The following is a 21,207-nucleotide window of genomic DNA, read 5'->3' on the forward strand; positions in this document are numbered from 1 at the left end:
AAGAATATTAAAGAGCATAAATTCATATTATTCTTGTTTTACATCTTATATATTACTATTATTACTACTACTGCTACTACAATGATGATGATGATGATGATGATGATGATGATGATGATGATGATTATTATTATTATTATTATTATTATTATTATTATTATTATTATTATTATTACTACAACACAATACAATTTCTTTCCTCAAACAGACCAACTGTAACAGTCTGATCATCATCCCCCAATTGGTCTGAAGTTGTCATGGAAAAAGGGGACAAAAACCCAGATCAAATCTGCACAAATTTCCATAAAATAATCTGGATGATACTTCTTTTTTGTTAGAGATAAACAAAGGCAGTCGACAGCAAAGGATCTTGCACTACAAATGCATATATGATGTTATATAGATTCTCAACAAGGAACTTCTTGGTTCATAATTCTTCCACGTGAATCTACATCTTGTGTTGCTTGTGTTCCACTTTCAGCTCTAACGTCAACAATGTACAATTCCATGAGGTCTTCACACAATATTATGTGACTGTGACTGACAGAATTGGGCCTCCATGAATGTACAGTATGCTAATGCTTTCCAGGTATTACATCTAAAGTGAAATATGGACAAAATGTGACGCTTACACTGTCACTATGAATCTCATCTAAAATATGAACCTGACCATATCACAGACGATAACAAACCAGAGCAATGCCTGTTTAGTCCAAACTAAGCTAATGGCTTATATCCTACAAATGGATATTTACTGAAGTGATTAATGTGTTTTAACTGGAAACAAGCTTTTATCCCCAACTGACGCAGTGAGTAGCTTCTCATTTCTTAAATCACAATTAATTTGCAAAGGAGCAGAAAGATTGGACATTTCCAGGAATCACTGTGCTCATTCAGTTTGTGAAAGAGTGGTTCAGGGAGCATGAGATACTATTTTCACACATGGATGGCGTCCAGACCTGGATCCCATTGCGAATCTTTGGTTGATGTTTATTTTGTGTGATGAAAAATACTTTATGCAGCAGTCCAACTCTCCCATTATCAACACAATAGTAGTGAAAAATTGATGCAAATCTGGATGGAAATATACGTTGTGATGTTTATTGTACGAGCATTGTGAAGCATAAACGATGTATTCTGTAGTTAAAGCTTAAGGTGTTCCAGTGAAATTATTATATGTGAGGCTTTTTTGGCTTAGAAAGTGACTTAGAAAGTAAACTATGTTATATTAACTATTTATGTATTCAAATTATCTGTACTGTGCTTGTCCTGCTATTGAAAATAAAATGCCTATTTATGTTAAGTTTGCTCAATATCAAGTCATGGAATCAGTTCTGAAAATGACCACAGTATGTTTTTAGAGAGATTACTGCACCAAAGGGAGTCTGCTTTCGATTGCAAAACAATTCTTTGTTGAGTTTTCTTTTCTTTTTCTTATTGGCAGGATATGAGATAAAACAGATGTTAGTTCATGTGCAGACACACACACACACACACACACACACACACACACACACACACACACACATACACAGAGTTATCTAATGATTTCCTGGGAAAGTCATGGTCCTTACAAGAAGTGCTGTGGAAGTCTGTGCTTAACTCTTCTGGTTCTCTTCACTCATCATGAAGGTAAATACATTTTATATTTCATTATAGGATATGTTAAGCATTACAATTTTCAAAGTTGTAAAAATGAAGGATCTGAGAGTCTCAGAGTGGCTCTCCATATTTACTTTGATAATGTAGATAGAAAATATCCACTTTACTACGTCTATTCTCTTTTTTCATATTCCTGGAGGTTTTAAAAGCCTGTCTCAGATGTTTGCCGTGGCTGTTATTCCTGTTCACTCCTGAAGGGTAAATGGGTTTTTCCTTTAGTTTTTCAACATAATTACCTCTTGTACTGTGCTGTATATATACACCGTTGCCCATAAAGTTGGGATAAAATATTTTTACCTCTTCTTATGAAATGATTGTGACAATGTGAATTATTCTTGGTAGATAAAGTGTAACTGGGACTCAGTATGTAATCATTACACCAGGTCAAAGGTGATTAATGATGTGTATAAATAGAAATAAAAAGAGGAATGTGTCTAAAAAAACAAAAATATTCCGACTTTATGGGTATATTGCTTTATATCTGATCTCATTTCAAAGGTTTTGTAACCAGCAAATTCATTGCCAGTGGGGTCCTTATGATGACTGGTCAGAGTGTGATGGTTGCACCAAATTACAGGTTATAAGCATTTTCTATATACATGAATATTATGGTACATTTTAAAGGACTTTAAATGTTATTATATTGGTAATAAAACTTCAACCCTAACCCATATCTAACAACTATCAAACAATGTAATTTTAGCTACAATACTTTATAGAACTGACAATGTTAAGGTTTTATTTGAAATAAATATTGAACTACATCATAAATATATATGACATATTTGTTTCCATTTGGATACATTTACAGACAAGAAGCCGAGCCATTGCAGTTTATGCTCAGTTTGGAGGGAATCCATGTGGGGGAGAGCAAACTCAGAACAGGCCCTGTGAAACCACACAAGGCTGCCCTCTAGAGGATGGATGTGGAGACAGGTTTAGATGTAGATCAGGTAAGAAATGAACTTTTGTCATTCCAAAATCAGACATAAACAAGTGGTGCCAGGAACAACAAACCCCGCCCCTTGCACATATTGTAGGATATTTTGGCATTGATCCAGCTGATGTCATCATGTCTATGCATGTGGTGATGTCAGCATATCAAATGCCTCTATATATGTGACAAGTTTGAAGTAAATTGAAAAAAAATTGATGTTTTATAGACATTTGAAATTTCATATATAGAGGCATTTGATATGATGTCAGCATATCAAATGCCTCTATATATGCGAAAAGTCTGAAGTAAATTGAAACAAAAAAAAAACAAAAAAAAAAGATGTTTTAGAGACATTTGAAATTTCATGGCAACACGGTGGTGCAATGGTTAGCACTCGTGCCTCACAGCAAGAAGGTCCTGGGTTCATTTCCAACACCAGTCGACGGGGGGTGGGACCTTTCTGTGTGGAGTTTGCATGTTCTCCCCATGTCTGCTTGGGTTCTCTCCGGGTACTCCGGCTTCCTCCCACCATCCAAAGACATGCACTGATTGCACTCATTGGTTAATCTAAATTGCCCATAGGTGTGAATGTGAGAGTGATTGTTTGTCTCTATATGTCAGCCCTGCAATGAACTGGTGACTTGTCCAGGGTGTACCCCGCCTTCGCCCCTATGTAGCTGGGATAGGCTCCAAGCGACCCCCGTGACCCTAGTGAGGATAAAGCGGGTTCAGATAATGAATGAATGAATGAAATTTCGTGCATTATAAGTAAATGGGAGGGAAAAAAAAGATGCAAAAAATTCATGAAAAATTTTAACTTTGACCTACTGTCCCCAAAATGTAATCACATCTATTCTGGATCACTGGCAATCTATAAACTTGATTTGGTATGAATTCAACCAATAGTTTTGCTGCTAGAGTGTTAACAAACAAACAAACAAACAAACCAAAAACAATACCCCTTGCCTCTTCTTTGGGGGGCAGGGTAATAATAATAATTTTACTAGTTGGGCCTCTCTTTCTGACCTCTCATTTGCAGGAAAGTGTGTCAGCCAATCACTGGTGTGCAATGGAGATCAAGACTGTGAGGAAGATCAAGCAGATGAACGAGTTTGTGACCCATTCCGAAGATACATTATATGTCATGAGTCAACTCTTCCACCAAACATTGAGCTCCTGGGACTAGGGTGAGAAACTATTCCTGAAAGAATCAGATAAGGTCCGCACAACCTGTGAGCTCCCACATGATGTCTGATGAAGGGCTGTGGCCCGAAACGTCACTACTTGTGGTGAATAAAATTCTTTGGCAGCTCACAGGTTGTGCGGACCTTATCTGATTCTTTCATCCACTGTTTTTTTGGGATCCTGCACACCTTTCAGTGACTGGGTGTGCATGTCATCACCTCTTTTCAAAAGAAACTATTCCTGACATAGACACATTTACAAATGTAACAAATTAAATGAAAAAATGTATGGGAGTGAAAAGTAGCACCAGAAAAATTGTTTCTTGAAAAGCTCAGTGAATAGAGTTAACACCACTGAAGCTGTTCTAATGGCATGTGGTGAAAATACATGTAATACAGATAATACCATAAACAAATCCGTGTGTGTGTGTGTGTGTGTGTGTGTGTGTGTGTGTGTATGTGTGCTACTATGATGGTTTGTGGCTTCTTCAGGTTTGATGTGGTGTCAGGCCACTGGAGGGCCAGTGTGATCAACACAAAGAGCTTTGGGGGCCAGTGTCGCACCATATTCAGCAACATCCACAATACCGTCTACAGAGTGCCCCAAAGTGCCCTTCAGTTCAATTTTCTGGTGGGTCACTAACAAAAAAAATAATGATTTTTTTTGCAGTTGCACTGACTGGCACAATGACTGTTTTCTTTACATTTAACATTTCTCAAAGGAACTCACTATTGCTGAGGCCAAACAAACATCTTACAATATTTTCTACACTTAGTTTGTTTTTACCAGTAACCAGATGTTGGAAGGGTTTCTTGCATTCCTTTTGATTTTGGCAGCTTGTTTGTGTCTTTTGGTTTTTATCTTTTTTTTCAGTGTCTCAGTTTTCTTCTACGTAACAGAATAGTAACAGCTCTAAACACACATGCAATTCAATCCTGCAGAATCAAGTATTAACCCTTTATCAGGCAAGTGACTGTTTTTGGTCATTTCTGGATACATTACAAGACAGTGACAGCAACAGTTCCAGTGATGACAGTGAGTCAACAATCTCAGGTCCAATGTGGTCTACAGCACAGGTGTCAAACATGTGGCCCGGGGGCCAAAACTGGCCCTCCAAAGGGTCCGATCCGGCCCGTGGGATGAATTTGCAAAAGTGCAAGTTAGGGCATCAAACTCAAAAACAATATCATAATAACCTATAAAGAATGACAACACCTTTTTTTCTCTTTGATTTAGTGCAAAAACCATTAAATTATCAAAATGTTTACATTAACAAACTGTCCTTTAAAATGTGAATAACTTGAACAAATATGAACAACCTGAAATGTCAATATTCGGCCTGTTGCTAAATGTTTTGTGTCTTTGCAGATCTGATCTGTAATGCATATGTATAAATGATACGTCAAGGCATAATATTGATAAAATTATACTTATATTTATTAACAAATTCCATTTTTTTCAGGTTATTCACATCCTTTTTGTTTGGATAGTTTGTAAATGTAAATACTGGCATAACTGAATGTTATTTTTTGCACTAAAACAATTTGGAGTTGCCATTATTTATCGGCTATCATGCTATTATTTGACTGGTCCGGCCCACTTCAGATTAAATTGGGCTGAATGTGGCCCCCGGAAGAAAATGAGTTTGACACCCCTGGTCTACAGGGTCTGTAAGGTCCACCTCTGCATGAACAGTGAGTGTACCTGCTTTATTAGGTACCATGAAGTAATGGTACTAATGTAAGGAATGATGTTCAAAGGGATAATGTGTACGTAGACAGGTGTCTGGATCAGCACTGATGTTGGTCTAATGTTCTAAAAGTGATGTTCTAATGTTCTAAAATACATGTTCCTTTTCCTTAAATGTGTTTTTCTTGTATCTTTTATATATACTTCATGGATTTGATTTGATTTGATTTGATATGATTTGATTTGATTTTGTGCTACTTATGGGTAAGAAACCAAATATGGTAACTTCATTAACCATGATTTTCTACATAAAAGTAAAAAAAAAAACATTCACAAAAGTAACAAAATCTGTTAGGTCCTCCAATAACATGCTGTGGTTGAATATTTGAATTTCAGAGTATTTCTATGAGTGTCCTATAAAGGGTTAGGAAAGAAATACTCTTCCTGCCAAACAATGAATATGAATATTTCAGAAGAAGTATTTTCAAGTATTAATTATAAATGTACTTGAGGAAAGCAACTAAAAATGGCAATATTAATTTTATGAAATAAAAATATGTCCAAAGTGTGCAGTCTTTCTCCACTAGCGCAGAAAACGAATCCCTCCTGCTTTAGCACTTAGATGTTACATCAGAGTTTCTTTACTCAAAACAGCTGTGAGCTGCAGCTCAAAACAAACTTGATGAGACTCTTGAACTGAACTAATGTTACAGGACCATAAAAGTATGAGCTCAAAGCATTAAGAAGCTAAATGAAGCTGAGTGGAACTGCAGAGTAGGGTTAGAATTTCCTGTGGGTTTGCTTGTATTAATGGACATGAACACATTACATACAAGTCAAAATCAGAATTACCGTCAGTTCATCACATGTACCAAACATACAGATGAATAAAAAAAAAAAAAAACGTTTCTAACAATCGCATATAACCAATATTTAATGACACATGTTGTGTCCTCGAAACCTGTTTAAGTGTTTTTCTGTTTTGTTTCATATCTTGTGGAAGTGCTACCTTAAAATACAAATGATGCATGAACATTAACCCTTTCATGCACAAATTATGAGAACCTTAATCAAAATTTTTTCCTGAGGTTTTTTCCTTTTTAGGCATGAAAAAAACAATGCGATTGAAAATTTACTTCTGAAAAATAAAAATAAATAAAATAAAAATACATAAAAAAAATAATAATGAAAAAAAAAATTCTTGTGAACCTATTTTTCATGAAGTTGCAAAAATGTCCACTCAGCCGGACACCACACATTTAATTTTTGACTCACAGAAACATGTATTTACTGATAAATTGTGTGAAAACTATGGAGAAGGCTTGTGATTCTGGGGGTTTATGCTCAGGAGAGATCTACATTATGTTACCAATTCATGTCAGAAAAGATATGTAGTGTCTTAAAACTTTAATAAAGATATATGTAAAAAAAAAAAAAAACGAAAAGAACAACAAAATCCTTATATAAGAGAACAGCTGTAGAATAGCTGTCCACTGTAGTGACCAGTATGCATGAAAGGGTTAATAAAACATACAGTTGATTTTCACAAAGGTTAATGTTGGAAAAACACAAAAATACTTGATGATAAAGCAATTTTTTGTACCCCGCCCCCTGAATTGGAGGCAAGTGGTATTGTTTTTGGTTCGGTTTGTTTGTTTGTTTGTTTGTTAACCCTTTCGTGCATGAATTATGAGAACCTCAGTTGAGTTTTTTTCCTGAGTGTTTTTATTCCTCTTTAGGCACGAAAAAAACACAATGCAACTGAAATTTTTTTATGGACCAATTTTTTATGGAGTTACAAAAATATCTACTCAGCTGGACACTATGCATTTAATTTTTGAAGAAAAAAAAACATGTATTTAAACCCATCATCAGAAAGTGATATACTGTGTGAAAACTGTGAAATAAAAACATTTTTCATGCAGCTAATCTGATGTTTTCTCACATTTTAAAATACTCTAATACTAGTTATTACTGACTTCATGCAAATAATATGCAAAAAAAAAAAACTTTTTGACAAAGAAAACTGTTAATTACAGTCTAATGACAATTAGCAATTGATTTAACACATGTTACTGCAGATCAGGTTGATTAAGAACAGCAAAGTTAGAGCAATGGTATGAATTAAAGTGTATGAGATGATGCATAAGTGTCCACTGTGTTGGCTGATATGGAACTAAAACAACAAAACCCATGAATATATAAGAGAACAGCTGGAGAATAGCTGTCCACTGTAGTGACCAGAATGCATGAAAGGGTTAACATTCTAGCAGCAAAACTCTTGGTTGAATTCATACCAAATTGGGTTTATAGATTGCCAGTGACCTAGAATAGATGTGTTTATATTTTGGGAAAAGTAGGTCAAAGTTAACATTTTTTATACATTTTTTAAATCTTTTTATTTTCCCATTTACTTATAATGGGTGAAATTTCAAATGTCTGTAGCAGCAAAACTATTGGCTGAATTCATACCAAACTGAATTTATAGATTGACAGTGACCCAGAATAGACATGTTTACATTTTGGGAAAAGTAGGTCAAAGTTTGCATTTTTTATAAATCTTTTCTTATAATGGGCGCAGTTTCAAATGTCAATAAAAACATCAATTTTGTTTCAATTTGCTTCAAACTTGCCACATATACAGGGTGGGGAAGCAAAATTTACAATATTTTGAGGCAGGGATTGAAAGACAGTGTATGACCAATTAGTTTATTGAAAGTCATGAGAATTTATTTGCCACAAGAAAATGTACATAATAGAAAATGTTTTTATTCTATGTGTCCTCCTTCTTTCTCAATAACTGCCTTCACACGCTTCCTGAAACTTGCGCAAGTGTTCCTCAAATATTCGGGTGACAACTTCTCCCATTCTTCTTTAATAGTATCTTCCAGACTTTCTCATAATAGTTTTGCGCATAGTCATTCTCTTCTTTACATTATAAACAGTCTTTATGGACACTCCAGCTATTTTTGAAATCTCCTTTGGTGTGACGAGTGCATTCAGCAAATCACACACTCTTTGACGTTTGCTTTCCTGATTACTCATATGGGCAAAAGTTTCTGAAAAGGTATGGATAATAGTGTTAGGTATGATTATGACATCAATATATGTTTGGTTTCAAAACAACTGACGTAGTGCCTGCTGAGAAAAAACAACTAAATGTTCATTGTAAATTTTGCTTCCCCACCCTGTATAGAGGCAATTGATATGCTGACATCAGCACATGCATAGACATGATGACATCAGCTGGATCGATGCCAAAATAAGCTACAATATGTGCAAGGGGTGGGGTTTGTTGTGCTTGGCACCACTTGTTTTATTTTCTTTTGATAGGATTTACTAATCCGTGTTTTCAGAGTAAAGTTCAGAATGACTTCAGTGATGAGACCTTCAGCAGCAGATGGCACTATGCTAAGGACATAGTGAAGAGAGAGACTGTACATGGAACCTCACGTGGATATCGCAACTATGACTTCCATGAATCTAACGTCAACACTCAGGTGTGTAAAAAGCATCATAATGTCTCTTTCTCTGATTACAGGCAATGTTTATTAGTGGAATAATAAATGACTCTCAGACTTAAAGAAAAAGAAACTGTGATGATTTTTTTCTCCCTTCAGAACCAAAGACTGCTGGTTTTAAAGAATGACATTGAGGTAGCTCGTTTCCAGACTAACACTCCTCAGTACATTACAATATCTGAGGATTTTTGGAAGGCACTGACAAAACTTCCAGTGGTCTACAACTACGCAGCCTACAGGAATGTTTTGGAGAGGTTTGGAACACACTACCTGTCCGAGGGAATCTTAGGAGGCTCCTTGAGAGTCTTCATCAGCATGGATTCGGAAACTGAACAACTGATAGGTAAGAATCCAAGAATTATTGGGAGAGAAATAACAGAGCTTTAAATCCCATTTAATCTATCAGCTACATAAGGTTTGCTCACTGTTTTGCCGTATTTATTCCAGATAATTAGTATAAAAAGTATGTATGTTTGCAGTTGAATTAATTACTGAGGTTCATTATTAATAACAACGGATGCATTAAAATAAAAACAACTGTATTTTTAACCCTAAAAGACCTAACCGGTCACCAGTGACTGGAAACATCTACTAATATAAAATCTTTAATAACATTCAAGTCTCTTATCCTATCAATACTTTGAAATAATCGAAGTAAAATGCAATTTCTCAGCTTTTCATATTCATCAGATATAACTCATTAGGGTATTCAGAGACTCCGTAGTGAACATGGAAACACCATCATCTTCTGAAACATTGATTCATCCATAAAATCCACATGACAGTGTTTGTAGGCATTTGTTTTTATGTTAAATTAATGATATAGTTTAAAAAATCATGAGAAGGAATGCTACTAGGACCCATAAAAAGAGTTGGTTTGAGTTGCTCTTTGGAAAAAGGGAGTCATAAAGTAGATGACAAACAGGGAAAAAAAACTCCAAGGCACTTTCTTTAAGTATTAAAGTGCCTTTATTCTCACGGCATGGTCATATGTAGACCTTTAATACTTAAAGAGAGTGCCTTAGAGTTTTCTTCCTGTTCGTCATCTAATGACATATTTTACTGAAAAAGTCACTTACACGTCAGTTTTCTCTGTTTACATATAATGACCTTTGAATTTACTCTGAGCTTTTAAGAACATCCACACAATTCGTAAATTAAATATGAGAAAACACCTGATTTTCAGGGAGCATATTGTAATTGATAGTGATAATAATTACACTGGGTTACAAAAAAATAAAAGACCCAGTACTACTTTTGTGTCACTTCCCAAATGATTTTTTTTATATTTAACCTTTCTTAAGTGATTTATCACCAATTATAGTAATATTATCGTCAGTATTTTGCTAATTTTCAGTTGTAAATCATGTATTTTCCTGTATTTAATTCACTGATCATGTAGATGTTCATTAAAACTCAAAATAAATTCATAGGTTATTGTATCAGAAACAGAGAAAACTGAAGAAAAAGTGACTTTTTCAGCAAAGATATCATTAACTGAACATAAAAGATGACAAACTGCATTTTACACTGATTATTTACATGTATTAATAGGATTAGTGGATCAACAGGTATTAAACATTTTTGATTAGTAGTTGCTTTGGTTGCCAATGGCTGTTTGGGTCTTTATGGGTTAAAGGGAACTGTTTTGGTAAATAGAGCAACATTGAACTGTGATTTCATTTTCTTTTAATGAAATTATCACTATTAGTAGATTTTTTTTAATGCATATCAGGACAATTAAGTGCTTGTATTCACTTGTTTATCTTCTGTCTTCTGGCCTTTTTTTTGTTCTCAAGTCACGGAGAAACTGAACTATCAGCAATGTGATCGGACTGAACACCAGTTCCTTTTTTTTTTCAAAGTCACTTCGGAGGACTGCAAACATGGATCCAGCCGCTCCTCCTCACACAGAGGTAGTGTGACAATTTGACATTGATACTATATATATATATATATCCATAACAATGACTAAGAGCTGAAATGACATAATAATTCTCAATTTTGTCCACCATTAAAATAGTTAAAAATAGGTCCAACATCAGGCCAAATGTGAATATAGCTGGTGGAAGCCTTCAGAATATTGCAGCGCTGCAGGCCATGGACTTCAGTAATCCAGAGCAGAACTGGGAAATGTACACAAACTGGGCTGAGTCCGTCAGATCATTTCCACAAGTCACAAAACAAAAGGTAGAAAAAAGCCCCACACTCTAATATTCAGCCTTTAGCTTTGATTACGGCACCCGTTCGCCGTGGCATAGTTTCATTAAGCCTATGTAAGGTCATAATATTTATTTCTAACATTTTAACCCTTTCATGCATAGTGGTCACTACAGTGGACAGTTACTCTACAGCTTTAATCTTGTATATTCATGGGTTTTGTTGTTTTAGTTCCATATCAACCAACACAGTGGACACTTATGCATCATCTCATAAACTGCAATTCATACCATTATCATAACTTTGCTGTTCTTGATTGGTTCTTGAGTGGAAATCAATTGTTAATATTTATTTTTTGCATATTATCTCCATGAAGTGAGTAATGACTAGTATTAGAATATGTTAAAATGTGAGAAAACATCAGATTAGCTGCATTAAACATGGTTTCATTTCACTGTTTTCATATCACTTTATGATATCGGGTTTTAAATACGGGTTTTAAATACGATGTTTTTGTAACTCCATGAAAAACAGGTTGATTTAAAAAAAAAAAAAAAAAAATCAATCACATTGCTTTTTTTATGCTTAAAGAGGAATCAAAACACTCAGGGAAAAAAAATCTTGATTAAGGTTCTCATAACTCATGCATGAAAGGGTTAAAGACATAATGTTGTTGAACCGAGACCTGACTAACTTGAGTAACCCCTGATCTTAACACTGCCCCCATAGGCTTGTACTGTAGGCACTAGGCATGATGGGTAATCACACCCATCCCTCTGGAACAGGATTGTAGTGCTGCATTATGTTATAATGATGCAATATGTAATAATGTAATAATTTTCACCTCATCATGTAATAACGCCGCATTTTGTAATAAAATTCTTGAACATATTTTGTAATAAACTTTTCTGCATTTCATAATAATTTATTATGTATTGTGTCTCTCAAATTTCAGTGCACCAGTAAGTTTCTTGTCAGTAATATTTAATTAGTGCAGCTTTTGTCTCTAACATGCAAACACATTCTCCATTATAATAAATACAGTTACATTTGATTTAGGTTTGACCAATGAAACATCTACTAGTTTTTTTTAATGAATTCTAATTAAGCTGGAATGCTTACTTTTGTCCTACTGGTGTGATGGTTTTTCCAATTAAAGCATCAATTTCAGTGGTTTTTCCGATGGTTTATTACTTAATGCACCAAATAATTGTATTTTCTTTAAAAAAAAAAAAAGATAAATACTATATATTTTGTAGCAACTGTTGCAATATGTAAAAAGTTCTTACAAAATGCGGCAAAGTTTATTACAAAATGCATTCAAGAATTGTATTACAAAATACGGTATGTTATTACATAATGAGTTGAAAAATTATTACATTATTACATATTGCACCGTTTTTACATAATGCAGCGCTACGTGGACTCATCAGACCACATGATCTTTTCCCATTGAAAGACAGTTAAATCTTTATTCTCTCCAAAGGGATATTTAAGAAATATAGAAGCTACTCACTGCATCAGTTAAAGATTAGAATTATTTCCAGTTGAAACATATTAATGACCACAGTAAATATCCAACGGAAGGCTCTTACCTACAGGGTGGGGAAGCAAAATTTACAATGAACATTTAGTTGTTTTTTCTCAGCAGGCACTACGTCAATTGTTTTGAAACCAAACATATATTGATGTCATAATCATACCTAACACTATTATCCATACCTTTTCAGAAACTTTTGCCCATATGAGTACTCAGGGAAGCGAACGTGAAAGAGTGTGTGATTTGCTGAATGCACTCGTCACACCAAAGGAGATTTCAAAAATAGTTGGAGTGTCCATAAAGACTGTTTATAATGTAAAGAAGAGAATGACTATGAGCAAAACTATTACGAGAAAGTCTGGAAGATACTATTAAAGAAGAATGGGAGAAGTTGTCACCCGAATATTTGAGGAACACTTGCGCAAGTTTCAGGAAGCGTGTGAAGGCAGTTATTGAGAAAGAAGGAGGACACATAGAATAAAAACATTTTCTATTATGTACATTTTCTTGTGGCAAATACATTCTCATGACTTTCAATAAACTAATTGGTCATACACTGTCTTTCAATCCCTGCCTCAAAATATTGTAAATTTTGCTTCCCCACCCTGTACTTGCAGAGTTAACTCCACTTAATGGGGTCATATTTTGCTAAACCTACTTTCATTAGTCTTTGGTTCATTTATTTGTGTATTTGGACCCTCCAGGTGCTGCAAAGATATCTTTATATTCTTGTTGGCAAAAATCAAGTGGATTTCTACAACCCGTTTTAACTCCTGTTTAATTTGTTTCGTCTATAACTAGTTATGTCATGACATTTGCACATATAAGGTCAAGACTTCCGACAAACATTTCTGAGTACGACATAATTGTTTGTCAGCAGCAATGGTTGTAGCAAAACTGAAATTATATCCAAACTTAGAGCCGATTACCTAAGATGTTCAGTTGTTGGTTGTATTAATGAACACAAATGGCTCAACGGGACAGAAAGTACGGTCAACAACCTGGAGGGGGTGGGGCGTGAAGTGTCTCATGTGCATTTAAAGGGCCAGCGCTCAAAACAACCTTTCTGGTGTCATTACTCAGAAATAGGGTTAAAGATGGACCTGTGGAGTTGAATTAATGAAGAATTCAGACCCAAGCATAACATTTACAGTTTATGCAGACCACAGGGAAATGTTTTAAAATGCATAATTCTATTTAACCCTTTCAAGCACGAATTATGAGAACCTTAATCAAAATTTTTTCCTGAGTGTTTTTATTCCTCTTTAGGCATGAAAAAAAACAATGCGATTGAAAAAATTCTTCTGAAAAATAAATTAAAATAAAATAAAATAAAACAAAAATAATATTTTTTTTTTTTTTTAAAAATACATTAAAAAATAATAATGAAAAAAAAAAATTCTTATGAACCTATTTTTCATTAAGTTGCAAAAATGTCCACTCAGCTGGACACCACACATTTAATTTTTGATGCACAGAAACATGAATTTAGTGATAAATTGTATGAAAACTATGGGGAGGGCTTGTGATTCTGGGGGTTTATGCTCAGGAGAGATCTACATAATGTTACCAATTCATGTCAGAAAAGATATGTAGTGTCTTAAAACTTTAATAAAGATATGTGTAAAAAAAAAAAAAAAAAAAAAAAAGTGAAAAGAACAACAAAATCCATGAATATACAAGAGAACAGCTATAGAACAGCTGTCCACTGTAGTGACCAGTATGCATGAAAGGGTTAAAAAAGAAAATTATCACTTCTTTAAAACATTTCTTTTTGCCAGACGGTGTATGTAATCTGTCTTTATTGTTCATTATTGCATCAACAAAGACATAACACAGTCTTTTGTTCTAAATTTGACTTTAACCATTCTCTTCTTTGGCAGCTGCAGCCACTATCAGATTTGGTAAAGGAGGTTCAATGTGCTGGACTGAAGAAACTCCACCTTCGCAAGGCCATAGAGCAGTACCTTTCTGAGAGAGACCCCTGCCACTGCCAGCCCTGCAGTAACAATGGCTTAGCGGTCATTGACGGCGGTGAATGCAAATGCATCTGTAAGCCCAGCACCTCAGGACTGGCCTGTGAGCAGGGAAGTGATCCGGAGGGTCAGCAGGGTCAGTGTTCATCTCAAGACTGAACTGATCTTAAATATTTAATATTTTTGTCTGAATGATGTGCTCTTACATTACCATTCTGTTCCTGCTCATAAAAGGAGTGATTGATGGTAGCTGGTCTTGCTGGACCACCTGGTCTGCATGCTCTGGAGTTCATAGATCACGCAGTCGTTCCTGCTCAAATCCAGCACCTCAGAATGGGGGTCAACACTGTGTCGGAGAGGCAACGGAGACATCGGACTGTGAGGACCAACAGTTGGAATTTTTAAAGTCAGTGCAAACTTGTGATTTATTGTTTTGCATAAATCAGGGGCATTTGCTGTAAAAGCTATTATTTGTCTCAGGGTGGAACTGTCAATAAATTTAATATAATTTATCCTCAGTATATAGTTATACAACTTCCTGTTTTTTTCAGAACAATGGAGCCACAGTGCTTTGACCAGACTCTCCCAGTCATTCAGAAGTGTGGAACCCCGCCTGCTTTAATCAATGGCTATATTCTGGTAAAAAGGCCTAATCTATACTATCCATTATGAAATAAATTACTGGAATCATTCAGTGTTTTTATTGCCCTTCTAATTGTTTTGCTCAAAAGGGCAGCAATAAAACATGCCCCGTCATAAAAATCACTTGTCATTTATTAAACTTAATAAACTAGTCTACTAAGTGGATTTGAGAGTTAAGACATTTTTTTGTCTCCCCGCATGTAATTGATTTATATTTTTGTAGCTTTACCATATATAATACATTGTAAAGGCTATGAAATTACTTATTTAAAGTATCCTTTTCAGTGTCCTTATTATCTTTTTGAGTTTGCATAAGGCAAGGCAAGGCAAGTTTATTTGTATAGCACATTTCAGCAACAAGGCAATTCAAGGTGCTTCACACAGGACATTGAAATACAACGATAAGGGAAAAAGAAACACAGGTAACACTTTACTTGAAGGTCTAGTTTATAATGCATTAAGCACACATTCATGAGACATTATAATGCATTTATAATGCATTATAAAAGTCATTACAACGGTTTATGATCATGTAAAACAACTTACACCAAGATTAATAAAGTATTATAAGTGTAGGCATAATGTATTATAAATTCAGCTTTCATAATGTTTTATACATCCATATCAAAGTGACAACAGTGTTTGTAGGAAGAATCTCAAGTCCTGGGTTACATAACACATTATCAATTGTATGATATAACACAAGTATGATGACATATGAGCAGTATCTGCTGGCTCTAAGTAAAGTGTAAGTCAAAAATTATACACCCAAGTGTTCTTAATAACTCTTTATTTTGCAAAAACAAAACATTAAAAGAACAGAGACAGTAAATAGAAGTGTTACATGTTGCTTTATACATAAATAACAAAATAATGTGGCAGCTCTAAATCTTTGTTGATTCAAACACATACTTTTTTTTTTTTTTTTTAAATAAATATGAAATCCCTAAAATAGATGGGTATAGGGACCAGTGACAAAACCTAACAAAAGTTCCCCACCTAAAAAAATAAATTCCTTCACACTGCTTTGGTATGGAGGTATAAAACATTATGAAAGCTGAATTTATAATACATTATGCTTACACTTATAATACTTTATTAACCTTGGTATAAGTTGTTGTACATGATCATAAACTGTTGTAATGACTTTTATAATTCATTATAAATGCATTATAATGTCTTATGAATGTGTGCTTAATGCATTATAAACTAGACCTTCAAGTAAAGTGTTACCGAAACACATTTAAAACATTATGAAAGAAACATGTAAAAGGTGATTAAAAACAGCAAGTAAGAAAACAACACAAAATAAAAACACACATATTAAAGTAAGAGTTGCAGTGCAGAGTTTTGAAAGAGAATATAAAATTTAAAAAGTCAAAAGCCTTATAGTCAAAGGCAGCAGTGAACAGGTGAGTCTTTAACCTTGACTTAAAAGAACTCAGACTCTCAGCAGACCTGATATTTTCTGGTAGTTTGTTCCAGATATACGGAGCATGGAAACTGAACGCTGATTCTTCATGTTTAGTCCTGACTTTGGGAACACAGAGCAGACCTGCACCAGATGACTTGAGTGGTCTGGATGGTTCATATTGGACTAGAAGGTCTCTGATGTATTTTGGGCCTTAACCATTCTGTGCTTTATATGCTAGCAAGAGAATTTTGAAGTCTGTTCTCTGAGAGACAGGGAGCCAGTGTGGAGACCTCTGAACCTCATAACTTAAATTCACATTTAAAGCTCTTTATTTCAGGTCTTACAAACATAAAATACCAAATTAACATCTTACTTACGTCCCCTTGAATTCCACAGGATCCAAAGGACATTTACCTTGTGGGCAGTAGGGTCCAGTACACCTGCACTGAGGAGTTCTACCTGGCCGGTCACAGCGTTCTGGAATGCACTGCTAATCAAACCTGGTCTGACAGCCCTGGACTATGCACATGTGACTGCCAATCCTTCAACATTTTAATATCATTTTGTCTTAATGGTGATTTGTTTTGACATTTTATTAAATTCCAACTTTCCTCCAGTATCAAGGTGTACGATCGATTTCATCAGTGATGAGGTCATAGTCTCTCCATTGAAAAAGGTCTATGACATCGGGGAGACAGTTACCTTGTCCTGTCCAGAGGGGAAATTGTTAGAAGGAGAACCAACAGCCATTTGTGGCTCCACTCTGCGTTTTTCACCCTCCCTGGCAAACACCCAATGCATCCGAGGTAAAGTTTACATTGAAATGTTTAATAACTATTGAACCACTAATCCTATTTTCTACATTTAAATATATCTGATAAAACAGCTTTTCATTGGCATAAGATATGACCCATTTGGACGTTCAGAGGCTCAACAGTGAACGTGGAAACACTTTCATCTTCTGCAGCACTGATTCACTTGTAAAACCTATGAAATTTCATAAATAACAGATGCTATAGATGCTTATTTTTGTGTTAAATTAATGATATAGTTTGCCTTTCTCTATGTAAATATAGTGACCTTTGAATTTACTCTGAGTTTTTATGTACATCTACATGGCCTGATCACAATCAAGGGTACCAGAAGGGGTGCACATATAGATAAAAAATAAAAATGCTCTATCAAAATATTAGACAGGCCATTTGATTGTCTGATATTTGTCTGATAAGATTGGAATGGGGATCTGGCTTACCACATGGTTGCATTTCTGTTAGATCTTTAACTAAGTCTTCCTGGTACAGGAGTAAATAAACATTTGTGAACAAGTTCTAACAATATATCTATAAGGCATACACGCGACATTATTGATGGAAGTATATTGGTGTACGGACACTACATGAATTTTGGTGAACAATGCGCCATTGAAAACATGCAGTTCGACGTAAACATCCGTTTGCCACATTGTTACCAAATTTTCTGCAGCCAGGGAGCAGAGCAAAATCTGTCTAGTTGTGCATATTTAGTCATAATAATAGTTAAATAACAGGTTCCCATTCTATTATTCCAATTAAAGGGCTGTAAAAGACAGGTTTTCATAACAAAATGGTTGATTGTCTTAATACTGAAAATAAGAATTGATAATCAAACAGCTGTTCAACAAAAATCAATAAATGAAAAGCAATGTGATGTGTGTATTTTGTAATAAAAAAGACACAGGAGTTGAGTAGTAATTATTTATTGTGTTACAAAACATTATATACAGTAATTTTGCTCTCTTCTAACAATAAAATTGTGCACGTTTTCACACTCATTGGGTCACCATTTTATCATTTTTTATCTGATTTTCTTCAACTTTGGAGGATTGCAAGATCTAGTAATAAGATGGCGAAAGAAACATTTTGGGAATGGTTTTGGTATCTTTCTGCAATACTGATTAAAAACTTATGCAAATATACTTGTACACCTTGATTGTGATCAGGCCGACATGATTAGTAAATTAAATATAGGAAAATATTTGATTTTCCATGACAAATAATTGGTTGTAGATGCTTCTGTTTATGTTTAATCTTCAATTAATGTAATATTTTGTTGGAAAAAGACATCTTCGCCTTTCTTGGTTTTGATACAATAACCTTTGATTATATGGTGTGCTTTTATGAACATCTGCATGATCAGTAAATTAAATATACCCGGATACTATACGTTGAGGATAATAATATAACAAGTTGTGCCAGGCACCACAAACCCCGTCCCTTGCACGTATTGTAGCTTATTTTAGCATCGATCCAGCTTAATGTCATCATGTCTATGCGTGTGCTGATGTCAGCATAGCAGTTGCCCCTATAAATGTGTCAAGTTTGAAGTAAATTGAAACAAAATGTACATTTTTATAGACATGTGAAATTTTGCCCATTATAAGTAAATGGAAGAAAAGAAATATGTAAAAAATTCATTAAAAAATTGAACTTTGAGCAAAATTCCCAAAATGTAATAACATCTAGTCTGGGTCACTGGAAATCTATAAACCCAGTTTGGTATGAATTCAACCAATAGTTTTGGTGCTACAGACATGGGAAATTTTGCACACTGTAAGGAAATGTTTTTTTTTTTTTTTTAAATTCATAAAAAAAATTTAAACTTTGACCTACTTTTCCTAAAATGTAATCACATCTATTCTTGGTCACTGGCAATGTATAAACCTAACTTGGTATGAATTCAGCCAATAATTTTGCTACTACAGACATGTGAATTTTCGCATATTATAAGTAAATGGGGGGGAAAAAAAGATAAAAAAAAAAAAAAAATCATTAAAAATGTAACCTTTGACCTACTTTTCCTAAAATGTAATGACATCTGTTCTGGGTCCTTGGCAATCTATAAACCCAATTTGGTATGAATTCAACTAATAATTTTGCTGCTACAGACATGTGAAATTTTGCCCATTATAAGTAAATGGGGACAATAAATATTTTAAAAATTCATAACAAATTTTATCTTCAACCTACTTTTCCCAAAATGTAACCACATCTATTGTGCATCCCTGGAAATGTATAAACCCAATTTGGTATGAATTCAACCAATAGTTTTGCTACTACAGACATGTGAATTTTTGCATATTATAAGTAAATGGAGAAAAAAAAAAAAGAGTTAAAAAAATTCATAAAAAAATTTAACTTTGACGTATATTTCCCAAAATATAATGACCTCTATTCTGGGTCACTGGCAATCTATAAACCTGGTTTAGTGTGAATTCAACCAAGAGTTCTGTTGCCGTTAGAGTGTAAACAAACAAACAAACCGAACCAAAAACAATACTCCTTGACTCACTGTTGGGGGGTGGAGTAATAAATGATGTTAAATCACTTAGGAAAGGTTCAATGAAGAGATAAGGTACCACAAAAATAGTTGCAGGTCTTTAAGTGTTAAAGTGGAAATAAATGTTGTCACAAAAGCCATGAAGGGGTAGTTTTACAAGCTTTGACTTCACTATGACGTGAACTAATTTTAGTTCATCCTTATATTTTCCTGTTATGTACTATCAAATACTCAAAATAGTAGACTACATATCAAATCATACTAGCTATCAAACAACTCATGATTTCTTTGTTTCCCACAGTTGCCTCCCAGTCGGTGCAACAACCACAAACCCATGCTTCAGTGCAGTGTAATCCTTGGGAGAAGGTATCCAGAGGAAAGTGCTTTTGCAAAATGCCTTTTGAGTGCAGGTAAAATATACCCATCTTTCCTTCGGACCTGGCAAATAACGTGGGTTCATTTGAAATTCCAGTCAAAGTTAGTAATGCATTGGTTGATAACAGTAATTTTCTGTTTTTCTGTCAACAGTTCATCTTTGGAGTTGTGTGCCACTAATCCTGTGAGTGGAAAATCAGTCCTTATTAATGTATGCAAAATGCATGCATTGAAATGTATGGGTAAGAACCATGAAATAGCTGAGGACAGCTTCTGCATCTGGCCACGGCGCAACACAAATGCAGGCTGTACCAAGTGTCACATGTGGGAAACCTGTGATGGTAAGGACAACACATGTTTGTACAAGACAATAATCTACACTAACAACTGTATTTCCAGTTGGTTGTTGTTCACCTCGTATTGTTACAGAGCAATCCAACGAGTGTCGCTGTAAGGAGGAGGCAGATTGTACGACTCCAGGGATAAATGTTTGTGTCCGTGTTGGGGAGAACATAACAGCAGTCCCTCAGACCATGAGCGAATGTGAAGCCGGTTTGAAGAGATGTAAAGGAGAAAAGGTGTCAGTTGTCAACATCCTGCCCTGCACTTCCTGAGGATGCAGAAGCAGAGCTGACCCCATGAATTTTTAATACATTCATCCTGTAATCCATATTTATCATATTTGCCACTAAATTAGCATTAAATCTCATGTAACTGCTTTGGTATGTTATAAAATTATATTGTATGACACAAAAATAGAACAAAATCAAATAAATAATAAAGCAAATGTA

The 21,207-nt window shown here is 34.7% G+C and overlaps 1 protein-coding gene across 3 annotated transcripts; it reads left to right on the plus strand.

Moving 5' to 3' along the window:
* The first annotated feature begins 1,546 nt into the window (after positions 1 to 1,546).
* Positions 1,547 to 21,207, plus strand: c7a (complement component 7a). 3 transcript variants are annotated; one of them, XM_030143643.1, is made up of 18 exons: positions 1,547 to 1,632; positions 1,802 to 1,860; positions 2,161 to 2,239; positions 2,474 to 2,615; positions 3,639 to 3,786; positions 4,276 to 4,414; positions 8,830 to 8,973; positions 9,094 to 9,337; positions 10,794 to 10,913; positions 11,018 to 11,184; positions 14,578 to 14,806; positions 14,905 to 15,076; positions 15,222 to 15,309; positions 17,123 to 17,255; positions 17,344 to 17,532; positions 20,343 to 20,451; positions 20,570 to 20,757; positions 20,846 to 21,207. In XM_030143643.1, the coding sequence occupies exons 1-18, from the start codon at positions 1,627 to 1,629 to the stop codon at positions 21,028 to 21,030; spliced, it is 2,541 nt and encodes an 846-aa protein (XP_029999503.1). In that variant the 5' UTR covers positions 1,547 to 1,626; the 3' UTR covers positions 21,031 to 21,207. The 3 variants fall into 3 exon arrangements, with proteins under 3 accessions (XP_029999503.1, XP_029999501.1, XP_029999502.1); XM_030143641.1 differs by having other exon boundaries at positions 1,568 to 1,632; positions 1,799 to 1,860; XM_030143642.1 differs by having other exon boundaries at positions 1,568 to 1,632; positions 1,799 to 1,860; positions 10,794 to 10,910.

Source organism: Sphaeramia orbicularis, chromosome 9 (genome assembly GCF_902148855.1).
Source record: "Sphaeramia orbicularis chromosome 9, fSphaOr1.1, whole genome shotgun sequence".
Classification (NCBI taxonomy): domain Eukaryota; kingdom Metazoa; phylum Chordata; class Actinopteri; order Kurtiformes; family Apogonidae; genus Sphaeramia; species Sphaeramia orbicularis.